This window comes from Chaetodon trifascialis, chromosome 8 (assembly GCF_039877785.1).
Source record: "Chaetodon trifascialis isolate fChaTrf1 chromosome 8, fChaTrf1.hap1, whole genome shotgun sequence".
Classification (NCBI taxonomy): domain Eukaryota; kingdom Metazoa; phylum Chordata; class Actinopteri; order Chaetodontiformes; family Chaetodontidae; genus Chaetodon; species Chaetodon trifascialis.
Window position 1 is genome coordinate 23,250,039 of NC_092063.1, and position 21,194 is coordinate 23,271,232.

The following is a 21,194-nucleotide window of genomic DNA, read 5'->3' on the forward strand; positions in this document are numbered from 1 at the left end:
CAGAGCTGTTGAGAGACTTTGACTAACCCTGTTTGACATGCTAGCTAACGTTAGCTAAAATTAGCTTGTGTTAGCTTAGACTGCAGTTAGATTTTTGCAGTATGCAGTTAACCTACTGTCTTCAATTAGGCTACTGTCTTACGTTTCCTTACATTTCGCGTCCTCCTGTGTATGAAATATGTAGGCCATGATGTGGTAACAGCATGTTGAATAGCCTAGGTGGTACATTTAAAATGGATGATTATTATGAGTATGCATAATGATTATGTGAAGTGATATGTCACCATTAGCACCTCTAGGATGTTGTATTTAGCCTACACATGTATAGGCCTACAATAGTCCTCTTTATTCTTCCCAGCATAAAACAATTTCAGTCCCACATAGCAATCAGACCCTGCATCGGATCCGTTCCGGAGGCTTCATAAGATCCTGAACGGATCCGCAAAACACATTCGGATCAGAGTCCACTTCCACGGCGGGACAGATCCAGATAGGATGAGGATCACGGATCCGGTCCAGCTCTGGCCCAGAACCAACCCAGATAGCAATCAGACCCTGCATCGGATCCGTTCCGGAGGCTTCATAAGGTCCGGAACGGATCCACAAAACACTTTCGGATTGGAGTCCACTTCCATGGCGGGACAGATCCAGATAGGATGAGGATCCAGTCTTGTCCGATTCAGATCTGATTTTAATCCGTTCATTCAGTCGCTAATTTGCTATTGACCCATTCCAGAGCCCTTGTATAAAATGTCTCATCTGTCCAAAATTAGTTACATAAATTTAATCCAACATCACACTGACCAAAATCTACATTTTCTATAAATAAATTTTACCAGTGTGTGCAATGGCAATAAAGCTTCCTTATTCTGATAAAAGTTTTAATACTTGTTATGACCAGTGTATCTTAATTAATCAATATTTGCTTTGATTAACACTTGGAAAAAATAGAAAATAAATTTGAAACCACTCTATGGTTCTTAAAGAAGTACAGAAATTCTACTATAGGTGCGTTGCGAGCCACGAGCATGGATGGCCACGAGTTGGATAGCATCCAATCAAATTCAGTTAGCTAGAGTAGAGGGGCGTTCATCCAAAAAAGGTTGAGAACCGCTGACTTAAACCATCGATTTTTTTAGACTTTTTAGTCATCGTGCATTAGTAGTATTAGTATTTTGTTTGCTTGAAAAATAACTGTCCCCATAAAGCCACCTTTCTATTTACAGGGAATTTTCAAGGTAAAGTTGCTGAATTAATCCATAAAAAAGCGGGGTAAAACTGAAATATAAATCTCTTAGTTTTATTGTCACATTTTATGTCTTCAGTTGGTCATCATGTACAGTTAGTCCAAATCAGACTTGTCACCTTTTATAATTGCGTATAGTATTTTTCCTCAAAACTTTTGTAAATGTAACTAAGACTAAATCAGCATATAAACTATGTTTTATGTCTAAAATAGTTCATTTCCATTGCAGATCTTCTGCCTTTAAGCTTAGCTGTTAAAAGCCCTCATGAAAAAAACTGAATCTTGCTCGTGTTTTGCACAGATTTAATTTCCTGTAAGTGAGTTCTAAAGTTGGATTTTGTCACTCAGAATTTGAATTTTTCTCTTTAACTTTGTAAAACGGTGCTCTAAATGTGTATTTTGCACTCAGAGCTAACAAATGATGCTTCCAGTGTTCAAGCACAAAAGGAACAGAATCCAACATGCATTAGGAATTTGCATTTTGTGTACTTTTACTCAGTTTTGTGTACATAATACACTTTGCATATATATCTACATATATATAGATGTATTCAATGAGAAATTATCTGACAACTGTTCATTTCTTTGTTTTGTTGTTCATATAATTAAGTACACTGAATACATTTGCATTATCAATGTGGTTTCTTGTGCTCCTAAATCGATAAAGTGGCCCGTAGTCATGTCGTCTTATCGTGACCATTGTACGAAACCTGAGCAGCTGTCTGTCCCAGCCCACAACCATCCGGCCTCGATGGTGCCAGCGTGTGGTGTTTGTAGAGACTGACAGTGTGTGTGAAGGAAGTCGAATCCCTCAACCAGCTTTGTGCTCTTTTCTCTCTGCTGTGACACCAAATGAAGTCGCTTGGCCTTAAAGTCATTACACCAACATTTCACAATTAAAAATTCGTCAACCGACCTACAAACAAACAAACAAACAATTCTGATTATTTTGATTTGATTTTTATTCTTTTATTTTCTTTAATGCAATTTTTGTTAGTTATCTTTTTTAGCCTGATTCAGTTTAGTAATTATTAGTGCAGCTGATTGTGTTACTTTGGAAAGTGAAGACATTTGAGTCTCACTCCTTCTGAGCTTCTGGAGCCAGCTCTTTGAAGATTCTCCACCACTTCTCCTTCTTCTTCTTCTTTGTCTTGGTGACCTGGCTCTCGAGCTTTTCTACTCACGACCTCATGGAGCTCTCCATTAGCTCCCACTGCTGCTCCTTGTCTTGCATGGTCTGCTTGAGGCCAGTGATGGTCTGAAGGAGGAATTCCTTCTCCTTCTTCCACCCCTGTTGCACAGTCTGCAGAGCAGCCATGAGCCTGTCATTCTCATGTTTCTGCGCGTCCACTTGAGCCAGACAGGAAGTATTCTGCAGACTCTTTGTGTTTTCCAGAGCTGCTCTGATCTTTTTGACCTCCGTCCTGTGTTTGTCCAGCTGTGCTTGATGGGAAGCCTGGCATCTTACCATGCTCTCCGTTGCCTTTTCGGTCTCTTTTTGTAGAGCTTTCTCCATGTTGCTCACTTTCCTCTGGAGCTTGTGAGCTTCAGCACTCTCAAATATCAGGTCTTTCTGCAGCTGTTCTACTCTTAAGAGAGCCTCAAGCTGTGCAGCGTCTTTGTCTGAAAGCTGCGCCTTCAGACTCCGAGTGCTCGTCTCAAGTTTGTCTTCAGCTGCTGCATGGGACTGCTTTTCAGCAAGGAGCTCCGCCTTCAAGGCCTTGATCTGCTTTTCAAGGTTGGCATTTGCATCCCTCGTGTGCTTTTCGGCAAGGAGCTCCGCCTTCAAGGCCTTGACCTGCTTTTCAAGGCTGCCGTTTGCTTCCCTCTTGTGCTTTTCAGCAAGGAGCTCCGCCATCGCTGCCTTAAGCTCGTTTTCAAGTTTGTCCTTCACTTCCCTCATGTGCTCCAGTTTGATTGAGATGGCCTTGGTCAGCTGATCGAGATCATCAGCCTCAAGCTGTGCAGTGTCTTTCTCTGAAAGCTGTGCCTTCAGACTCCGAGTGCTCGTCTCAAGTTTGTCTTCAGCCGCGTCATGGGACTGCTTTTCAGCAAGGAGCTCCGCCTTTAATGCCTTGATCTGCTTTTCAAGGCTGGCGTTCGCTTCCATCATGTTCTGCAGTTTGATTGAAGGGTCCCTGGCGCCACCACTCAGCCGATCGATATTTTCTTGATTTTTCATTCCGATGCCTCTTAGCCTCTCGATTTCCTGGTGTGCAGCGTGGCCATGTGGAACTGTGGCCTCAGCGAGCTGGACTTTCAGGCTGCTGATCTCCCACTGCATGAGCTCTCTCTCCTGTCTCCAGTTGCCCGCTCCGTTTCCTGGGAGGTCATGGAGGAAGGTATCCAGCAAGTCCTCCCGAACGTCTATCAGGACTCTGTTTTCTTCAGGACTTGCGATGAGGGTCGCCTCGCTGTCCTTCAGGTGGACCCTCACCTGTTCTTCCAGGTAGCTGAGATAGAAATCAAGTGGTTGTTCAAGCTTCATTGCCCAGAATTCTTCGTCTTCCACGTGTGAAGCAGTTGCCAGCAGTTGAGTTTCCTCTGAACGCTGTTTTCTCTGAACAGTGTTTTCTCTGAACAGTATTCTCTCACAAGTGTTTTCTCTGAACAGTATTCTCTCACAAGTGTTTTCTCTGAACAGTATTCTCTCACAAGTGTTTTCTCTGCAGTGCTCTCTGAGTGGTGTGTGTCTTCAGTGGCCACTTAAATGTCAATAATGTTTCTTGTTGTCTGGAAATGAACTTGATGCATGACAATTTTCTTTTCTTTCAGTATGTTGGTCTTACTGTAGTTACACCAAAAGAATGAAATTCATCTGAATGGCAGTAAGAGAATATAAAGTTAAAAACAAAAATTTCCACAACATATCAAGTGCATGTAATTGAAAACTTTTATTGGCCTTTGAATATTGATCACACTTGCAGATAAAGTAGCCTAGTAGGGCCAGCTAGGTCTTATTCATATTTAGAGAGCACCGCTGTCCAAGCTTAGTAACTGCTGAAAACAAAAGTGCTGTCTGGTAATACATCTCCTTTTTTACACCCTTATGTTGCTCCATGGGAACTCACACTTGTTTCCTTTCCATTAGCTTGTAATGTGAAGCCTAGCTATCTGCTGGACTGAACCATCTGCGTCAGGATGACCAGCTGGAGATCAGAAGGATACTGATTGGTTTGATCATGAGAGTGAAAGGATTTGCTATAGAGTTTGATCATACCAAAACTTATTTACACCTGGCTGAGGGCAGAGTGTGTCCTGTGTGTAACTTGTATGCAAAGAGAGAGATAAAAAGGACAGATTTGAGTGGAATTTCTTCTTAGTCTTAGACTGTGTTTTATTTTGGTAAAGCTCTTTCATGCCTCCTTTGTATTATACACTAGTATATTTGAGTAGTTTGGCTTGTTTCTTATGAGAATATTCCAAAATGTATTGTTTTGTACTGGTACCGAAACTCAGCTTTTACTCTATGATTCCCAGGTCTACGTGCGAGCAGTTGTAGGATACAGTAATATTGCTATTAGTCCAGTGTGGTAACATATTACACATTGGTCACCAAAATCTAATCGGAGAAGGAACATTGGGGCTCAGCACTCCTTTGATATTATAACTTTATCCTCCTTTCCATTTGCCAAGTTGAATTCATTATGAGCTGAAAACATTCAAGCCAAATCCTCAAGACTGCAGCCAAGGCAGTAGCAGGCAGGAAGGTTGGAACACCGTGTTGTGAACACAGGTCACCTGGAGCTCCAGCTGGAGAAATAAAAATACTTACGACTAGGTGAACGACCACTCTACCTCCTGAGCCACAGCCACCAATAACATTTCAGTCCTGCTTCCCACACCTATGGAGACTTTGCTGTTGTATATTTGCACCTTCACATGTATTTTGATTTTTGGTTTTACAAGTTTCAGCGCAATATGCAATATTTTGGCATTTTGAAAACTCTATTTGAAACTCCTTGAACCATGTATCAAGTATGTACTATATTTATAAATGCAAAATAGGCAAAGTAACCCCTCTGAACTTTATCTTTAATTCTAGTGTGCATCCCCAAGTTCCCTAAGATACCTAAAATCAATTTTGGGGAAACAATGTAAAGTGTATCAAATTTGACACAAGCCATCAAGAATATTTCCAGTAAAAAGTGTAGTGGTGCAGCACTACATCACAAGGTGTCGTAGAGTTTGAGTATTTTATTTGACATAAGCATCACATAATGAAGGGTTTGAATGAGCAGATGCAGAATATTTATGTGATCCTGTGGAATGTTGTTTCCAACTTTGATGAGAAGGGAGGTGAGAAGATCAGTGTCACTCTGAGGTCTGTACGATAAATATGAATTTGGAGAAGAAGCTGAAGGACCTGGAGGCTGATCAGGAGGCGCTGAGGACGGAGAATATGGAGCCTAAGGAAATCGTCCTGATGTTGGATGAGGAGCGGAGCGGAGCCGGCTCCCGGAGCTCCATCGACAGCCAGTCCAGCCTGAGCAACCTGAACTGCCCGGTGCTGGTTCGGGACGTCGGGGATGGGAGTAGAACATGCAGCACTGGAAGCGCACCATCAACACCACCACCTTCACAAAGCAGATGAGGGAAAGACAGCATCTCTGAGGAGGTCTATGGACGACCTGTCCGCCGCTCACTTCCACAGACGGACTGGACTGAGCGGTGAGTGATGCTCAGTAATGTTTCTTCTTCAACCAGTTCGCTACAGATATCAATTATTGTTTTAAAATCTCATGACAATGATCAAAATGCAACACTTCAGCCAGCAGCTGTTATTTAGCAAGTTTATTCTTGAGAAATACAGCAGGAGAGACAGTCCTCGAGCTGATGTGGCGCTTTACCGCAGTCTTCATCAGCATGTGGAGTTTGCTCAGTTGTCACCGAGATGGATCTGTAGAGATGTGAGTGCAGTGTCTGATCTGACTTCGCTCACAGCTCTCAAGGTTTATATTGTTATTTAATGAATGAAGTGCCAAACTACAGGTCAGTCTTCATCCTTCTTTGAGACATGAAGACACGGCGATTAACTGAGTTAGTCTCACTATATGCGACTCGTTGCAGTTAGAGTCACAGTAAAATTATTCAGGGTTAATATTTCCTGATATTTACTGAGGACAACTGTGGTCAGTGTTAAAATATGAAAACATGAATGACACAGCACACATCCATCGGCCTTTACAAGCATGACATACCTGACAAGTTTTAACAAGGGAGAAGAATGTGAATACAAAAGAGGATATGTAGTTATGTTGGATCAAGTTGGGTACTTTTTAAAAATTTTTTTTAAAATGGCATGCAGTATGTCTCTGTCCAGTGTAAACCACGTGTCTTGATTATTTTCACATAAACTGAAGTATTGATCCTTTTTGGGATGAGAAATTTCAATGATGTCTTACACACATAATGTAAGCCATTTAGAAACCCACTGATGACCAAAGGGCCTCGACAGAATCATTGATGTAATTAATCCCACTCCAAACCTCAGTCTGGACCACAATTTATAGTTTTGTCTACCTAAAAACACATATTTCCTCATCACAGACTGAGGCGATATCATCACTTTGCTGTTGGCACACACTGTCACTGAGGGACATTGTCTGGCCCAGCTCAGCCTGGCACTGATAGCCCCAGCCTAATTACCTCAAATCATTAAGGATGAATTCCGCTCCAATGAAGGTTTAACCCCTTGACAGTGCCAGCAGGAGGTGAGTTGTATCAGCAAATGATCTAAAGCACAGCTGGAGTTGGAATGCAGCCGAGGTGGCAGTCAGCTGCATGCTAACTCCTGTCTTTGACACATTTCAACAAGTCTCAGTCCGTTTTATGATAAGAGGAATGAGATAAAAAGCTGAGATGGGGATCAAGGCTGCATTTCACAGCTTGGTAAGGATCTAGTAGACATACTTGTTTAGCTGGTCGTTAGCTGGCTATTGACAGCTGAGGCCTGACTGCCTCATCAGCAGTATGAAAAAGTCAAAGTGTCACTTAGAATGGAACGTGTAGTTTGAAAACTCAAATATGAGAATATCTCACTCAGTAAATAAGCAAGATATTTAGCTACATTACCTTTAGTTTCATGTTTGGTCGATGTTTCTTATTGCTTTAGTAAAATGCTGGACTTCAATCAATCTCATTTAAGAGATATACAGAAAACTTTATATACACAATATCAATTTAATTTCATCCATTTAATCAACACCAAATACTATTTAAAAAAAACTGCATTTCAAAAAACCTAAAAATTTTAACTTGAAACAGATACCCTCAGATATCTGGACACTAAAGCAATTCTTCTTAATGTGACTCTCTGTCTACTGATCCTCAGGGGTGACGCTGCTGACAGTGGCACGCCTCCTTGAGTTTCCCCTATCTGCAGCAAGGTTGAACCACCGTATGACATGTCTTTGGATCTCGTCATCGGTGGCAGAACGGGCGGCGTGATTTTTTCGCACAGAATCTGTAATCACACAAAAAAATATGATTTTCATATAAATTGCAAATGACAAAAAACCTTGGGAGCACCGACCTGTCAAATTGACAGGCCAGTCTCACCTTCCGCTGTCAGTTCGCCCCCTCCAAGATACTGCTCCTGGTAGGACAGAGCATACTACGCTCCCTCGTCCCTGCTGATGGTCTTCTGGCCCTGCTTCCTGATCTCAGTGGCCTCCCTGATCCAGCGCTGATGTTCGTTTTCTATGGTGCGGGTCACTCTGGCGTTCTCCCAGTGCATGATGTGATTTTCCTGTTTACAGTGGTCTGTGATGCTGACATGTAGTTATCCTGCTGTGCCTTTTCTTTTATTGCTCTTGTTAGTCTTGTTGCTGTCTCCTTCTCACATTCCTTCTTATATTCTTCTTTCTTGTAATGAAGCTACTCCCTGTCTCCCTGATGTATGTTTTATTGTATGATAGGCATGGGTTCTCATATATGGTGCTGCACTTCTTGTCTGGATGTATTTTGTCTTTGGGATGAACCAGGATCTGATGGAGTGTTGTGTGTGGTTTGAACCAACAATACATCCAGACAAGTGTAACACCATATACTCTATGAGATTCCATGCCTATCATGCAAACAAACATCAGGGAGACAGGGAGGAGCAAGACAAACAAGAGTAATAAAAGAAAAAGGCACAGCAGGATAACTACACATCAGCCATCACAGACCACTGTAAACGGGAAAATCACATCATGGACTGGGAGAACGCCAAAGTGACCCGCACTATAGAAAACAAACATCAGCACTGGATCAGGGAGGCCATCGAGATCAGGAAGCAGGGTCAGAAGACCATCAGCAGGGACGAGGGAGCATAGTATGCTCTGCCCTACCAGGAGCAGTATCTTGGAGGGGGCAAACTAACCGTGGAAGGCGTGACCGGCCTGTCAATTTGACATGTCGGTCACGCCTTCAAGTCAGTTGGTAAAGGTGCTTCACACTACCATCAGTGTCACTCTGCCGAAGGCGGAATAAGTCCGCCGAAACATGTAAGGTAAATGACCTAAGAAAATCATGTCTGTGATGAAAGAAAATCAGGAAAACGATTCTAAAAAGAAGACATGAAGAACTTGGTCCAACTAGGGCTGGGCGATATGGCTGAAAACTCTATTGCGATATAAGTGTTTTATATTGGTCGATATCGATAATTATTGATATTTTTTATGACCCATTTAAAATAAGGATCAGGAAAAAACCACATGCAATTTAAACATTTTTATTTTAAATTGAACCTTCCTCTGATTATAATCCCCTCAGCTATCAAGGCAGAAAGGAAAGGAAATGTCAACACAACCAAGGAAAACACTCAAATAATAAATGTAAAAAAAAGTGTAAAAATGTAAACAGAGAGAAACCTGAGAACTTTTTTTTCTGCAGGTTTAGTGCAGAAAGTTCACGAGCTGATTCATCTTCTGGTGAATAAAATGTTTTCAAATATGTGCAGTGTTTTCTAAACATAGCAGAAACTTGACATCTGTAACATACAAACAAACATGATAGACAGCACAGTAACACTGACTGAACTATAAAACCAGCCTAGACATATGAACAACTTAAGTCACTCTTCTTACTCTAAACATACATGAACTATTCAATTAGATTTTTATTGCAAGTGTGTTTAAGAAAAAAAAAAAAGTACGTGTAAGAGATGTTTATAACCTGGCTTCTCCTCAGTGCTCAGTGAAGCATGTCTTTAGCTATATGATATGCCGCTGCCTGCGTTACGTTTTCGTGTCTTTTAGATGATTTGTCATCAGGCACTGAAGCAGATACCTCTGCATGGTGGTCAGCTGCTTGTGCGGTGGTGCTGCGGTTGCAGATGTTGTTGGACGTTGGCGAATACGACTGCGCTCCAAAGAGTGAGCGTGGCTAAGGTGGTTAAACAAGTTTGTGGCATTAACAGTCTTGGTGGGGACGACAGTCTTGCATAAGTTACAGACCACATTCTCAGTCTGACTACGGTCCGACTTATAAAATCCAAAAAACTCCATACTGGCGAGCTGACTTTCCCTGTTCTATCGACGATTTCTTCGCTCGCTGCAGCGCTCTCTTTCTATTTCTCATCTCAGTCCTTGCGGAGCATCAAACACGTGACAACGACACTGCGCAACCGAACTTGATAATGTTACATGATTGGCGTGTTAGCGTGTCACTCCCACTGATTAGCGATTACTCCCTACGTTGCTCAGTTACCTGAGAGCGAGTGCCTTTGTTCATGCAACCAACCTCGCTTCGCAATATCAGGTTTCTTCTGACAAAGAAAAAAAAATTATCGAATGCTTTATCGAACACATTATATATTGATATTGATGATGTGTCTATCGCGAGACATATCGCTATCGTTCTATCGGCCCAGCCCTAGGTCCAACTATGGTTTTGTTGTCCTCTCCACTCCCTGAAAAAGTTGTAGTGGTGCTTGTGCGCATCTCTGTGTGTTGGGTGGGGCTTAAACAGAGTCCTGAGGTGACTCTACTTTCACATTTTGTTGGCTTTAGATTTCTACCTAGCTTCAAGACCGTAGTGTGATTTCAAGTGGTTTATAGTTACTTACGCAGGAGCAATGTCTTCGATGCCATCTGGCTGAAAGGCTTTTTCCCATTTATCCCCTTCCAACTAATCCTCCTCCCAACATCATCATGGAACATGCGGGCAAGGATGTTCCATGTGACGCGTTTTGTATCATGACCTCCAATGGTTGCCAGGGAGCGAATCTAAAAGTAAAGAAATAATTAATACTGTCAATATCTTTCTTCAAGGCTTTGTAATTTCAGTTTTTGAAAAGTAAACTTCACAAGATTAAACAAACACAAAAACTGCTCAGAGGAGGAGGCAAGATATATTTTGCTTTGTATTAGAATGCAGAGTGAGGAAAAGTGACAGGGCTCAACAGTGTGAGCATTTCTCTTACATCTGAACAGGAGAAATAAGTTAAAGATCAGATCGGAGATTGGAAAAGTTCCAAAAGCTTGACAAATGTAACATGTAAGGGGTCCAAAAGTATTTTGCTTTTGTTTCTTGGGTTAGAAATACCCTCATTAAAGTTTTGAACTCCACTAAGAATGAGGAAAGCGTACCACAGCACACTTTAGAGTACCATAGGACATAAAAGACCTAGTTTTTTTTTATGAATCTGAGTCAAAAGAATTTTTGCCTTTAAGATTAAGTATAGTAGGAGGGAACTAAAAAGAGGAAAAAAACAGACGGATTGAGTATGTGAAGTCTACATGGAACATATACAATACTTGGGTGCACACATTCTCATAGTCACACTATTGTAATCTGGAATTTAATCGTAAAATTTTAATGAGATGGTAACACAAAAACAACTCACCATAACCTGCTTCTGTTGAGAATGGGCAGGGTCTTTGAGCCAGTCTTCAAAATCCTCCACATCCTCCATCGATGTCAAGGGAAACTGTATAGGGTCAGGCACTTCCAGTTCTTGGCCAGTTGGGTTCAGCTTGCTTGTCAGATAGTTAACCTTGACAATTAACTGCTCTTGCTGCTGTTTTAAATACTCCAGTAAACTCAAAATTTGGACTTCTGCAGCTGTTAAAAATAAATATTAAATCAGTAATTCCAAAAATTATAGTTTTGTAATAACCTGAGCAAGTATTTGGCTAATCTGGTGAAAGGATGTTCTGATTCTAAGCACAATGATTTTGTTAAAGATGCCTCTGGTCAGTTTAATTGGATAAAGATGGCATAAACAAGGATCATGGTTAAAATTTACAATTTACAAATTATTTACAAATTTTATAACAAGAAGTACAGAAGTGAGCAGACAGCAAGTCTCAGGACTGACAGAGAGTTTCTTCTTTAACCTGACTCTTCCCATGCCCAGTGAAAAAGAATGTATGTGAAGTGACATATTTCACCGGTGGACGTAACTGAAGCCAGGCAAATTGGAAAGTATATTTGCATCTCCCTGCTGTTTGAGGTATTGCTCACCAGAACAGGCAATAGTGTTGGATCCATGCCTTCCTCCCCGCCAGGTAGGACTGTAGACCTGGCGCTCAGAAGGACTTTGTTCTTCTGCTGTTCTTCTAGGTTCCATCCGCAGAGTGGTAGGTGGCAGGATGGGTGGAAGAGGGGCAACTGTGTTGGTATTCAGTACTTGGCAAGGTGGTGAAGGGATAACAGGAGCAGATGGTTGCAACGAGGGTTTGGCTGGACCTCTGGCTGTCTTTTTTAGATGACCTTCGCCCTCGCTGTCATCACTGGTGTCCCCAAAGAAATGACTGTGAAGTGGGTTGGAATAAAATAAAAACAAAAAACACACAGACATCACACAGATGTAAAGTAATTCATTTGTAAAGAGTGCTGTGGCAGTTCTTTGGTGGTTATGTTGAAAATATTCTGCATGCAAAATTTTGCCCCAAGTGCATCATCACTGCCTGAAGAGCCTCTGAAAGGAGACAGGGGCTCTGTTTAGCCAAATCTTATGTCCTTTCCTGAACCTTAACCTTGATTGAAAACATTCTGAGATAAAGGATGGATGAAGGGAATTCATGAGGACTAAGACGACTAAACTGTGGTGCAAAGAGAATCTGACTGCCCTTAAAGGGATACGCCAACATTTTTTTTACGTGTCTTGCCTCATTCCCGAGTCCACGACCGGCAAATAGACACCATCCTTTCGACTGTGAGTGCAGTAACGAGGGAGATACGGGCAGAGCTGGCACACCACTAATTAGTTTAGCTCAATCGCTGGAAGTGCACGGGTATTGTTAGCCTGCCTCCACCACAGGGTCATCAGAGAAACTCTCCAGCAACTCTAAACAGCCCTGTGTGATTCGCATTATGTTACGGTATCTATTTTTAGACTAATATTAGCAGGTCATGTAAGTACACAACTAGACCGCAGGGGGCATGCACGCCAGTAAAGAGCTGATGAAGAGAGCAGGAGAAGAAGGAAGAAGAAGAAGATGAGCCCATGCAGACTTTGTTTTGTTTACCCACTTAGAAGCACGTCGGCGGTGGCTCTTGTAATTCTCTCAAAAAGAGTCTCAGTGTCTCATAAACTCCTTCTCTGATCTACTGCATGAGCTCTTCTTCTTCATCTTCTTTTCTCATTTCAGTATGAATCGCCTTAAAAGCTTATATTTTGGTCAAAATGTAGAAAACTGTTAAACATGTCTGGCGTCTGCGTCTTCCGTTAACTTTAATCCTGATAACTGACAGCTCGTCGGGCATGCTCCTTTACATCCATAGTCACATTGGGTGCATATCTCATTCAGTACACTTTAAATTAATTAATTCCATCAGTATACCAGCACGCAGCGGTATTCATAATAGTTTAGAAGGGGCTGAGTGACCTGCATCCTGTTAGCCTAAATAAAGTTAGCAACAACAGCCGGTCAGATAAACTGCGGGCGAGGGTAGAAACCGTTAACGTGCCCGTGACTGAATTAAATTTAGCAGAGGATTCGACGTTAATGAATCAGTTAAACTTTAAAACAAAATCAAATGCTAACTTTAACTAACTCAAATCCACCTCACACGATGCTAGCTTACATTTGGCTATTACGGTTGAGCTATCGCCAACTTAAAGAAACACAATCACGAACACTAAAAACACCATGGGATTAGGAACTTTGTAATTTTACTTGTAAATGACTGAAATTAATTCGTTTCGTCTTCATATCGTATCGTGTTTTACTTACCGTCCGCTGCTGCCGTCGGAAGGTTGGAAGTAAAAAGTAGCGCATCCGCCAACTCTCCGCAGGGAATGCGCTTTGCGAAGGTACGCTGTGTGGAGGCTGACCGGGTCATCTGCGCGTGACTGAAATGAGTGAGCCCGTCGGGCGGATGTGCCGACGTGAGGCCGGATCCGCTGCGGAGTCTTTTGCTATCTGGGGTGTTATTCATTTGTGCTGTTTCTGTCCGTCTTTATTCTAGAGGAAGCATTCCAGTGTCTTGCAAAGAGCAGAAATGGCATCAGATGATGGTGGTGAATGAAGTGCCATGCCCACCACACCTCCTCCATACCCATTATTAATGTGTCATTCTTGATGAAAGAACATTAATGTGAATATAGTCAGCTGTAACAATCTTGACATTTTTTCTGGAATAGTTCATGTCATCCTTTTGGTTTTATCCTGTAAAATCAGGAAAAGGGTAAGGGAAAATACAGGTTTCTTCTGGTGCTTTTTATTTTAAGGTGATAAGTTGCTACACCTATGCACTTACTCGCTCAGTGAAAAAGGTGCTAGATGTAACATCAAATTCTGTACAGAAACAGAATATTTTATGTTTGTTAATAAATTTATTTAATTAATTTTGTTAATATTTTAACAGCTGAGTAAATAAAAAAACTGAAAGGGAAAAGTGCATGTGTGTGTGTGTGTGTGTGTGTGTGTGTGTGTGTGTGTGTGTGTGTGTGTGTGTGTGTGTGTGTGAAGCACTCTCTGACTGTGTGTTTTAGAAAGTGTAATAAGTGAATTTCCCTGGAATGGGATCAATAAAGTCTTATCTTAACTAACAACATGTCACAAAACACACCATTTCACACAGAAAAGACTGGACCACACTTATTTGTGATACTTGTTTGTGATTGGATAGAACCTAAGTGACAGTTCACTGTTATTTCCTGTTTCTAATGCATACTCTTCTCCAAGCAGCTATCTACCAGTACCTCCTCTATATGACAAGTGTCTTGATGGCTGCGTTCCCATGTTAACTGCTGTCATGCGGTTCCTTGTTTTTAACATCAGTTTAGAATTTAGAATCCTCTAATGTGCACCAGATAAACCATACAAAGGATTTGACTGTTTGTTGAATCTTTAACATTAGAATGTGGTTCAAACATCTGATCAATAAAATCAGATAATGAACAGACATTAACGGCTGAGATATTCAGTTTCATACTTTTAAGTAGTTTTTTGTAAGAATTTACCTGAAGACTTGAACTTGGAGATGCATTTTGTGGTTCTCATCTAATCATTAATTAAAAACATTGTTGGGTTAGACCTGTCAATCAATCTGAGGTTAATAGCAGGTTTTAAAACCTGTTTAGAATGTTATCAGTGGGGCAGTCCTTTTGTTTACATTTGAATCACAGGTTGTGTTTTTGAATGTAAAGATGCATTTAAAAAAGAAAAAAGAAAAAATCAAAGCAAAAGATCAAAGCACAAGAAGAAGGAACCTTTGTACATCAAAGGCAAAAATTCAGGAGGATAGATCAAAAGGTGTATCACAGTTATCAGACAACCCAAAGCTAGAATCAATAGATCAACAATTGTATCGCAGTGAAGAGACAACCCAAAGCTAAGGAGACTTACTTCTTCAGGAGAAATCAGCAATCAATAGCTAAGATGTGGCGACAAAAACGATCAGCATGCCCCCCTCAGCCGTCCCCACGACCGAGAGGGAGGGTGAAGGGGGAGAGGGAGTTCAAAATGCCAGGCATCAATACCGTGACTACATTGTCAGATGAGGAAAAAGAGCACAGGAAGATGATGGCCAGCAGAATCTTGGCAAAGCAAAATAGAGAGAGGACAGGAGAGTTAGCTGGAGAAATTAAGAATGACACAAGACATCAACAAACAACATACGCTCTAGAACATTCAAAACCCTCAATTGAGCCAAAGACTATAGCCTTCATAGAAAAGCGGAATGCAATGTTGGATGTGTCTCTGGCAATGGAAAAGTTTGAGATTACACAGCTGAAGAGGGAAATTGCAATGAAGGAGCACGAACTGAAACAGCTTGAAAAAGTCATTGAGATAAAGAATTCCAACTCTCAAAAGTTTCTCAGGGTGATTCAAAATAAATCTAACAATGCAGTAGCACTGTTAGAAAAAGAGCGCCACGCTAATCAGGAAAAAGATGCTGTAATAAAGGATTTAAAGAATAAAATAGAGAGCATAACAAGTGAAATAGCCAACAATGAGGACGTTCTCAGTGATTACAAGCGACACAAGAACTGTCTGCTCAAGCTGTGTCCTCCAGAGTGGCAGGAGGCCCAGCAGGCAAGGGATTGGAAAGAGAGTCAGCAAGGATTGCTGAGGTTAACCTGCTCAGCTCACGACATAAAGGTTGCAAATCCAACACTTGATCATGACAACTCTGAAGATGAGGAGAAAAAATACTTCTCTGATCCCAAGCAGCTACTTGATTATTTGGAGAAACTGAAAGATGATACCCTTTCCCTGATTGAGAGGGCTGGCTTGTTGGATATCAAAACAAAGAAGCCACAGCAGGCAGTACAGGCAACCTTGAATAAAATAAAAGAGACAAAGGACAGGCATGAATTGGAATTGATGTCCATTAAGGGCGAAATAAACAAGGTGAAGAAGGCAACTGCTGAGCTACAACAGAGGATTAAGATCAATGACCCATCAAAAAGCACGGACCAGGATGTTATATTGCGTGCTATAGATGCAAAGGTGAAAGAAGTGCAGAGTTCATTTATGAATCGCAAGCTTGCTTTCTTGCTCAGCACCATGGAGAAGATGGCGACTATTGAGGTCCAAGTGAATAATCTAATCGAGGAAATTGAAGAAATCCCAAAAGAAAGCTTGCAGAAACTGAAGAGCAGAAGAGACAATGCAAGGAGGAGGAAGGAGTTTTTCAAAAGAATGAACAAATAGATGGAGAAACAACAAGAAATGAAGTACATAACAAGATCCCTGAGTTAAGGCAGAAGAAAACACTTCTGATGAGGATAATGTATATGCTATGATGCTGTATGACATCTACCTCTAGTCCACAATTGAGGATTACTATTACTTCATTATTTTTATTATTATCTCTCTGTCTCGCTCTGTCTCTCAGCCCAACCAGTCAAGCCTGATGGCCACCCCACTAGAGCCAGGCTCTGTTGGAGGTTTCAGCCAGTCAAAAGGCAATTTTACCTCGCTGCCGTTGCCATGTGCTTTCTCATGAGGGAATTGGTGGGGACTGTTTTGGACAGATTAAAACAAAAATTACAAACAATACTACTACATGATAGTTTAGGCAAGCATAAATATTAAATTGTACATAAAATGAAAAAAAAATAAATAAAACATTTAATTCCTGCATTTATGGTTGTATTTTGCACTTTTTAGTCATTGCATAGTCAGTCTTTTAAGAACTGGCTGTAAAATGTAAGACCATCATGGGCTCTATTTTCGATTCCGCAGTAGTATTTTCGACCGGCGCACTTGGTATTTTGGTAAACCGAGGCGTACAGAGCATAGATATACATAGAAAGGCTAGATAGCTTACAGACGCTGTGAGCCAATGAGGGCTGACGTCGCTACGCGGCGGCCATCTTACCTAGGGGCTGCTGGCTCACTGATAACATTAATGCCTATGGAGCATGTACTATTTAATTAACCATAACTTGCTCAATTTTCAACTGATTTTTAAACGGTTTGATTTGTTATAAACGCCAGAGATGTCAGTGGTTATGTTAAACATTTAATAGTTTGATATTTTATATTTCTAATTAATACATATATTAAATATAAAGGGGTAAGTTGACCCACATGATATTTCAAACTTAACCTGAATAATGTATGTACATTATATGAATTGTGATTCATATTGGCAATTTACCCCAAGGCTTTTGGTTCATCTTGCCCCATGACCATCGTTTTGATAAAACCTAATTAATTTAATGATTCAGAATGATCTTTTGCTAAATGATTCACATAGTTCTATACATTGAATATCACTAACATGCATAATGTATAAGTTTAGACCTGGGTCCATTTGCTTTAGCATAAAAAATAATTATACCACAGAAGTCAAAGAATTCCACAGCCAGTTGGAAATGATGTTTGTGTTCTTATTTTAGGGTCTTGTGACAACTCATGTGTATAGTTTTAAAGATCAAGGGGATGGTTTGTTCATCTTACCTGTTCTACCCTACATATATTTTATTTTAAATTTTTTAAATAAACACATTCAGTAACATGACATCAAGGTTTCTTTTATTAACAGGTGCACAATTACAAAACAATTCAAGATTCACTCCAAACCAATGATTTTAATAAATTGGCTTGGCTAAAGGCGAAATTATGTTTTGGGTCTCTAGACAAAATTGTCAGTTTTGATTGTAAAGGTTCCCTTCACCTTGTTGTAGTTTGTACATGCTTATTCATAAAAGTGTATGAGTGACATGAGCAAGTGACAGCCTGTGGTTCTCAATCCTTTTAAACAGATTACCACCTCAAATAATATCAGGTTCTTCAAGTAACACCATCATATCCCTTCCTGGGCACCACTGAGATAAATGATTTAATGATAAGCCATATGATGCTCTTAGTTGTGTACAAATACTCACATCAGGTGGAGGCTCATCCTGGTGCAGGTCCATGGGCAGGTTTTCTTCTGCTCTTCTAGAGGCAGCAGTGCTTCTTCTTGCTACCGGCTAAAATATACAGTTAAATATTAAAATGTCCTTAATGCCCACTTTATGTATTCCTAAACTTGCAGAAATCGTGACAATACGTATATCACATATTCTTGTTGGCCAATGATACACATACCCTTTGGAGATGAGCAGGGAAGTTAAAAATGGTTGGCACAACACCAGCCTTAAGCCAGACAGTCTGCCCTGTCCTGTCAAAATCCTCACTCCTGAAATGTTCGCTGCACAGTTTGCAGTTTTTTGATGCAACAAAACCATCCCTTCTTAGAGCAAGTTCCCATTGCCTCCTCTTCTCTGCGTTTTGGGGAAACCTTAAAAACATGAGAAGATACCAAGATATATGAATTATTGACAACATTTTACACCCTTCTTACCTTTAACATTAATGGTAAGGACAAAAATACTGAGCTAAATTATGATATTGTTGGGGTAATTCATGTAGCCTATGCTTGAATGCCATTATGAAAACCTAAATAACAGTAACATGTTAAAAGAAATGTGAAAAAGAAATATTCAATGATTATTATGTAAACAAATAGTAGAAACATTTCTAAAACGTCAGGGTCAAAATAACTTGTATTATACAAGTACAAATCCACTAAGTTAGCAACAATTATCCTAAATATGTCCCTCAAGTCATTTCTTATGAGTGAAAAGTGATTCCACGGGCTCTTGTTTTGAAGGAACGTTCGTTTGAGCATCCATATGCTGCACAAAAGTGTGGCATCTTGTACTGTAGGGGGGTATTTCTGCAAACACAAAGCCAGCCAGTTACTGTATCACAATAAATCTAAATCGAGGATATATTTCACAAATGAAACAGCTTGGAAATAATGTTAAAACGAAGGAGTAATTATGCCTTTCCACCTGTATAGAATTAAGTCCAGGTTACTTTGTAATAGTCCAAGTGGCTCACGTCTCATTCACAACCTCTTGTTTCTTTGCTAGTTAATACCCAACTGCATCCACACAAATTGTCATTTAGACAATATATGTTGTTGTCATACAATTATTATTGGTCTCACGGAAACCTAATTGAAACTCCCAGATTGCAGCCTTGCAAATGGCTGTAACAAACACACAACTATGCAGCGATTTTCGAAAAGAAAAACTGCAATTTTAACAGGTCTGTGCGGCCTGAATTCAGCAAGTTAAAGGTATTTTTGTTTGTGTAGGTCGCTTCCATCGACTAGGAGAGAGCGCTCCGGAAAAGTCCCCCTAGGTAATGGCCGACCAGTGATGTCGCCGGCGAAAGTCCCATCAGCCATCTAGCCTTTCTATGGGTGCTTTTCATTACAATTACTTGTGCCTCCTCGTCTCCTCTCTCCTTCGTCGACCCGGAAGTCGTTTCCCCTCCGCCATGATGAAGGATCTTCCAATTGCTTAAATGCACCTGAAGGAGACGAGGAGCGAGGAGAGAGGAGGCTTCTGAAGGAGATCAGAGTGAGGATACACCGGTGTAGCCTACGCGGAAGTCTTTTATTATTTAAGGGGCGTGTCGTATGTGGCACACGTTTGAATCATGGCGGGAGCAGGTCTTCACAAATGTAATCTTGATTCTTGTTTCAACTGTGTCCTTTTAACAATTGTATCTGTCACCAAGAAATTAATGAAAATTCTTGGTATATATTTATTTTAAAGCAAGGCTACAAGGCTGTTGGTTTAATCTACCACACACCCGTCCTCTGTTATGCCTCTAACGGCATATAATTGAAACCTCATCAATAGCAATCAGGAGTAGAACAGTCTGACTGCAGATCTGACCATAATATCACGTTTTACAGCTTTTACAGCTGTGCAAACGTCATCAGTAATTGACGTCGCTTCGGACTGACGCTTGGAGCGAGGATTTTTCATTTCGGAGTTTCGTTTCCTCCGTCCTCACGTCCCTTCCTCGCGTCCCTCTTTCATGTCCTCGCTGGGCGGAGCTAAGACGCGAGGAGAGGAAGCGAGTGGAGGAGACGAGGAGACCAATTTATGTAATGAAAAGCACCCCTGGTCAACTCTGTGGATTTTCGTAAACCGGCGGAGTCGTGCGCTCACGTCACCAACACCTCACTGTCAGGTTTCCACAGTGTCTGGCATTTCACTGCGATCAATTATTAGCAACAGCCGCAATTCAATGCAACTATCTGAGTCAGCACATACAGTCAGACCTAAATTTATATATTTTGATTCGTATTTCATGTGACCACATCGAAAGCGCAGGCGCACGCGTAATGGTCACTCACCGTGACTGAATGTATACAGGTGACACAGGGATGTCTGGTGATCTGTGACTCAAATTGCCTGGTGACAAACGTGTATGCCACTTTCCCCGGGTCAACACATGACTCGTTCATCCGGCGAATTCTAGCATCCCTACAGTCTTTCAGGGGGACACCCCTCCGCCATATATCACACCGTCAACAAGACGGCAGCGTGGTTTTAACGGTGTTTTCAGCAGTGCTCGGTCAGTCATCGAACGCACACTGCGATCAATGATTAGCAACAGCGACGATTCAATGTAACTATCTGAGTCAGCACATACAAGCGCGTTCGGCACGCGTAATGGTCACTCACCCTGACCGAATGTACACAGGTGAAACAGGGATGCGAACTAATCGGTTAACGTCGCTGTGCCGACCAGAAACAGCCGTGACATCCTACAGAGCATATATACTGCATCTGTCTCAGAGCACTCCAGAGACAGAGAGAGACAGACACATGGAAAAAAACGTATGTGATGATCGTTGTCCGCTATTACCCACGTCATTTCATTCCAAATACAAATGTTATCAATACTTAACGTTATCTACAAAGATGGAGTACATCATTGCTTTGAGGAGGAGGAGGCCGAGGATTTACCATCTAAGGACCTCATATTTAGACATCAGAATCAGAATCAGAATCAGACTGACGTCACTCATGTCTCCTGACATCCGTTTGTATTACTTTGCACACCCGTTTGTATTTACTGTTTATTTTTTCTCAGTATATATATTGTTGTATATGATGTTCTATATTTTGTGGTATATTTTGTTGATATATATATATATATATATATATATATATATATATATATATAGAGAGAGAGAGAGAGAG

General features: G+C 41.0%; 1 protein-coding gene across 1 annotated transcript; it reads left to right on the forward strand.

Moving 5' to 3' along the window:
- Nucleotides 1-15,063: 15,063 nt before the first annotated feature.
- On the forward strand, nucleotides 15,064-16,341 carry LOC139335575 (cilia- and flagella-associated protein 100-like). The gene has a single exon (XM_070969230.1). The coding sequence runs from the start codon at nucleotides 15,064-15,066 to the stop codon at nucleotides 16,339-16,341; it is 1,278 nt and encodes a 425-aa protein (XP_070825331.1).
- Nucleotides 16,342-21,194: the final 4,853 nt, after the last annotated feature.

What these genes read in the sequence shown, in the direction of transcription:
- LOC139335575 (XM_070969230.1), top strand. Translation starts at nt 15,064, where the DNA reads ATGTGGCGACAAAAACGATCAGCATGCCCCCCTCAGCCGTCCCCACGA.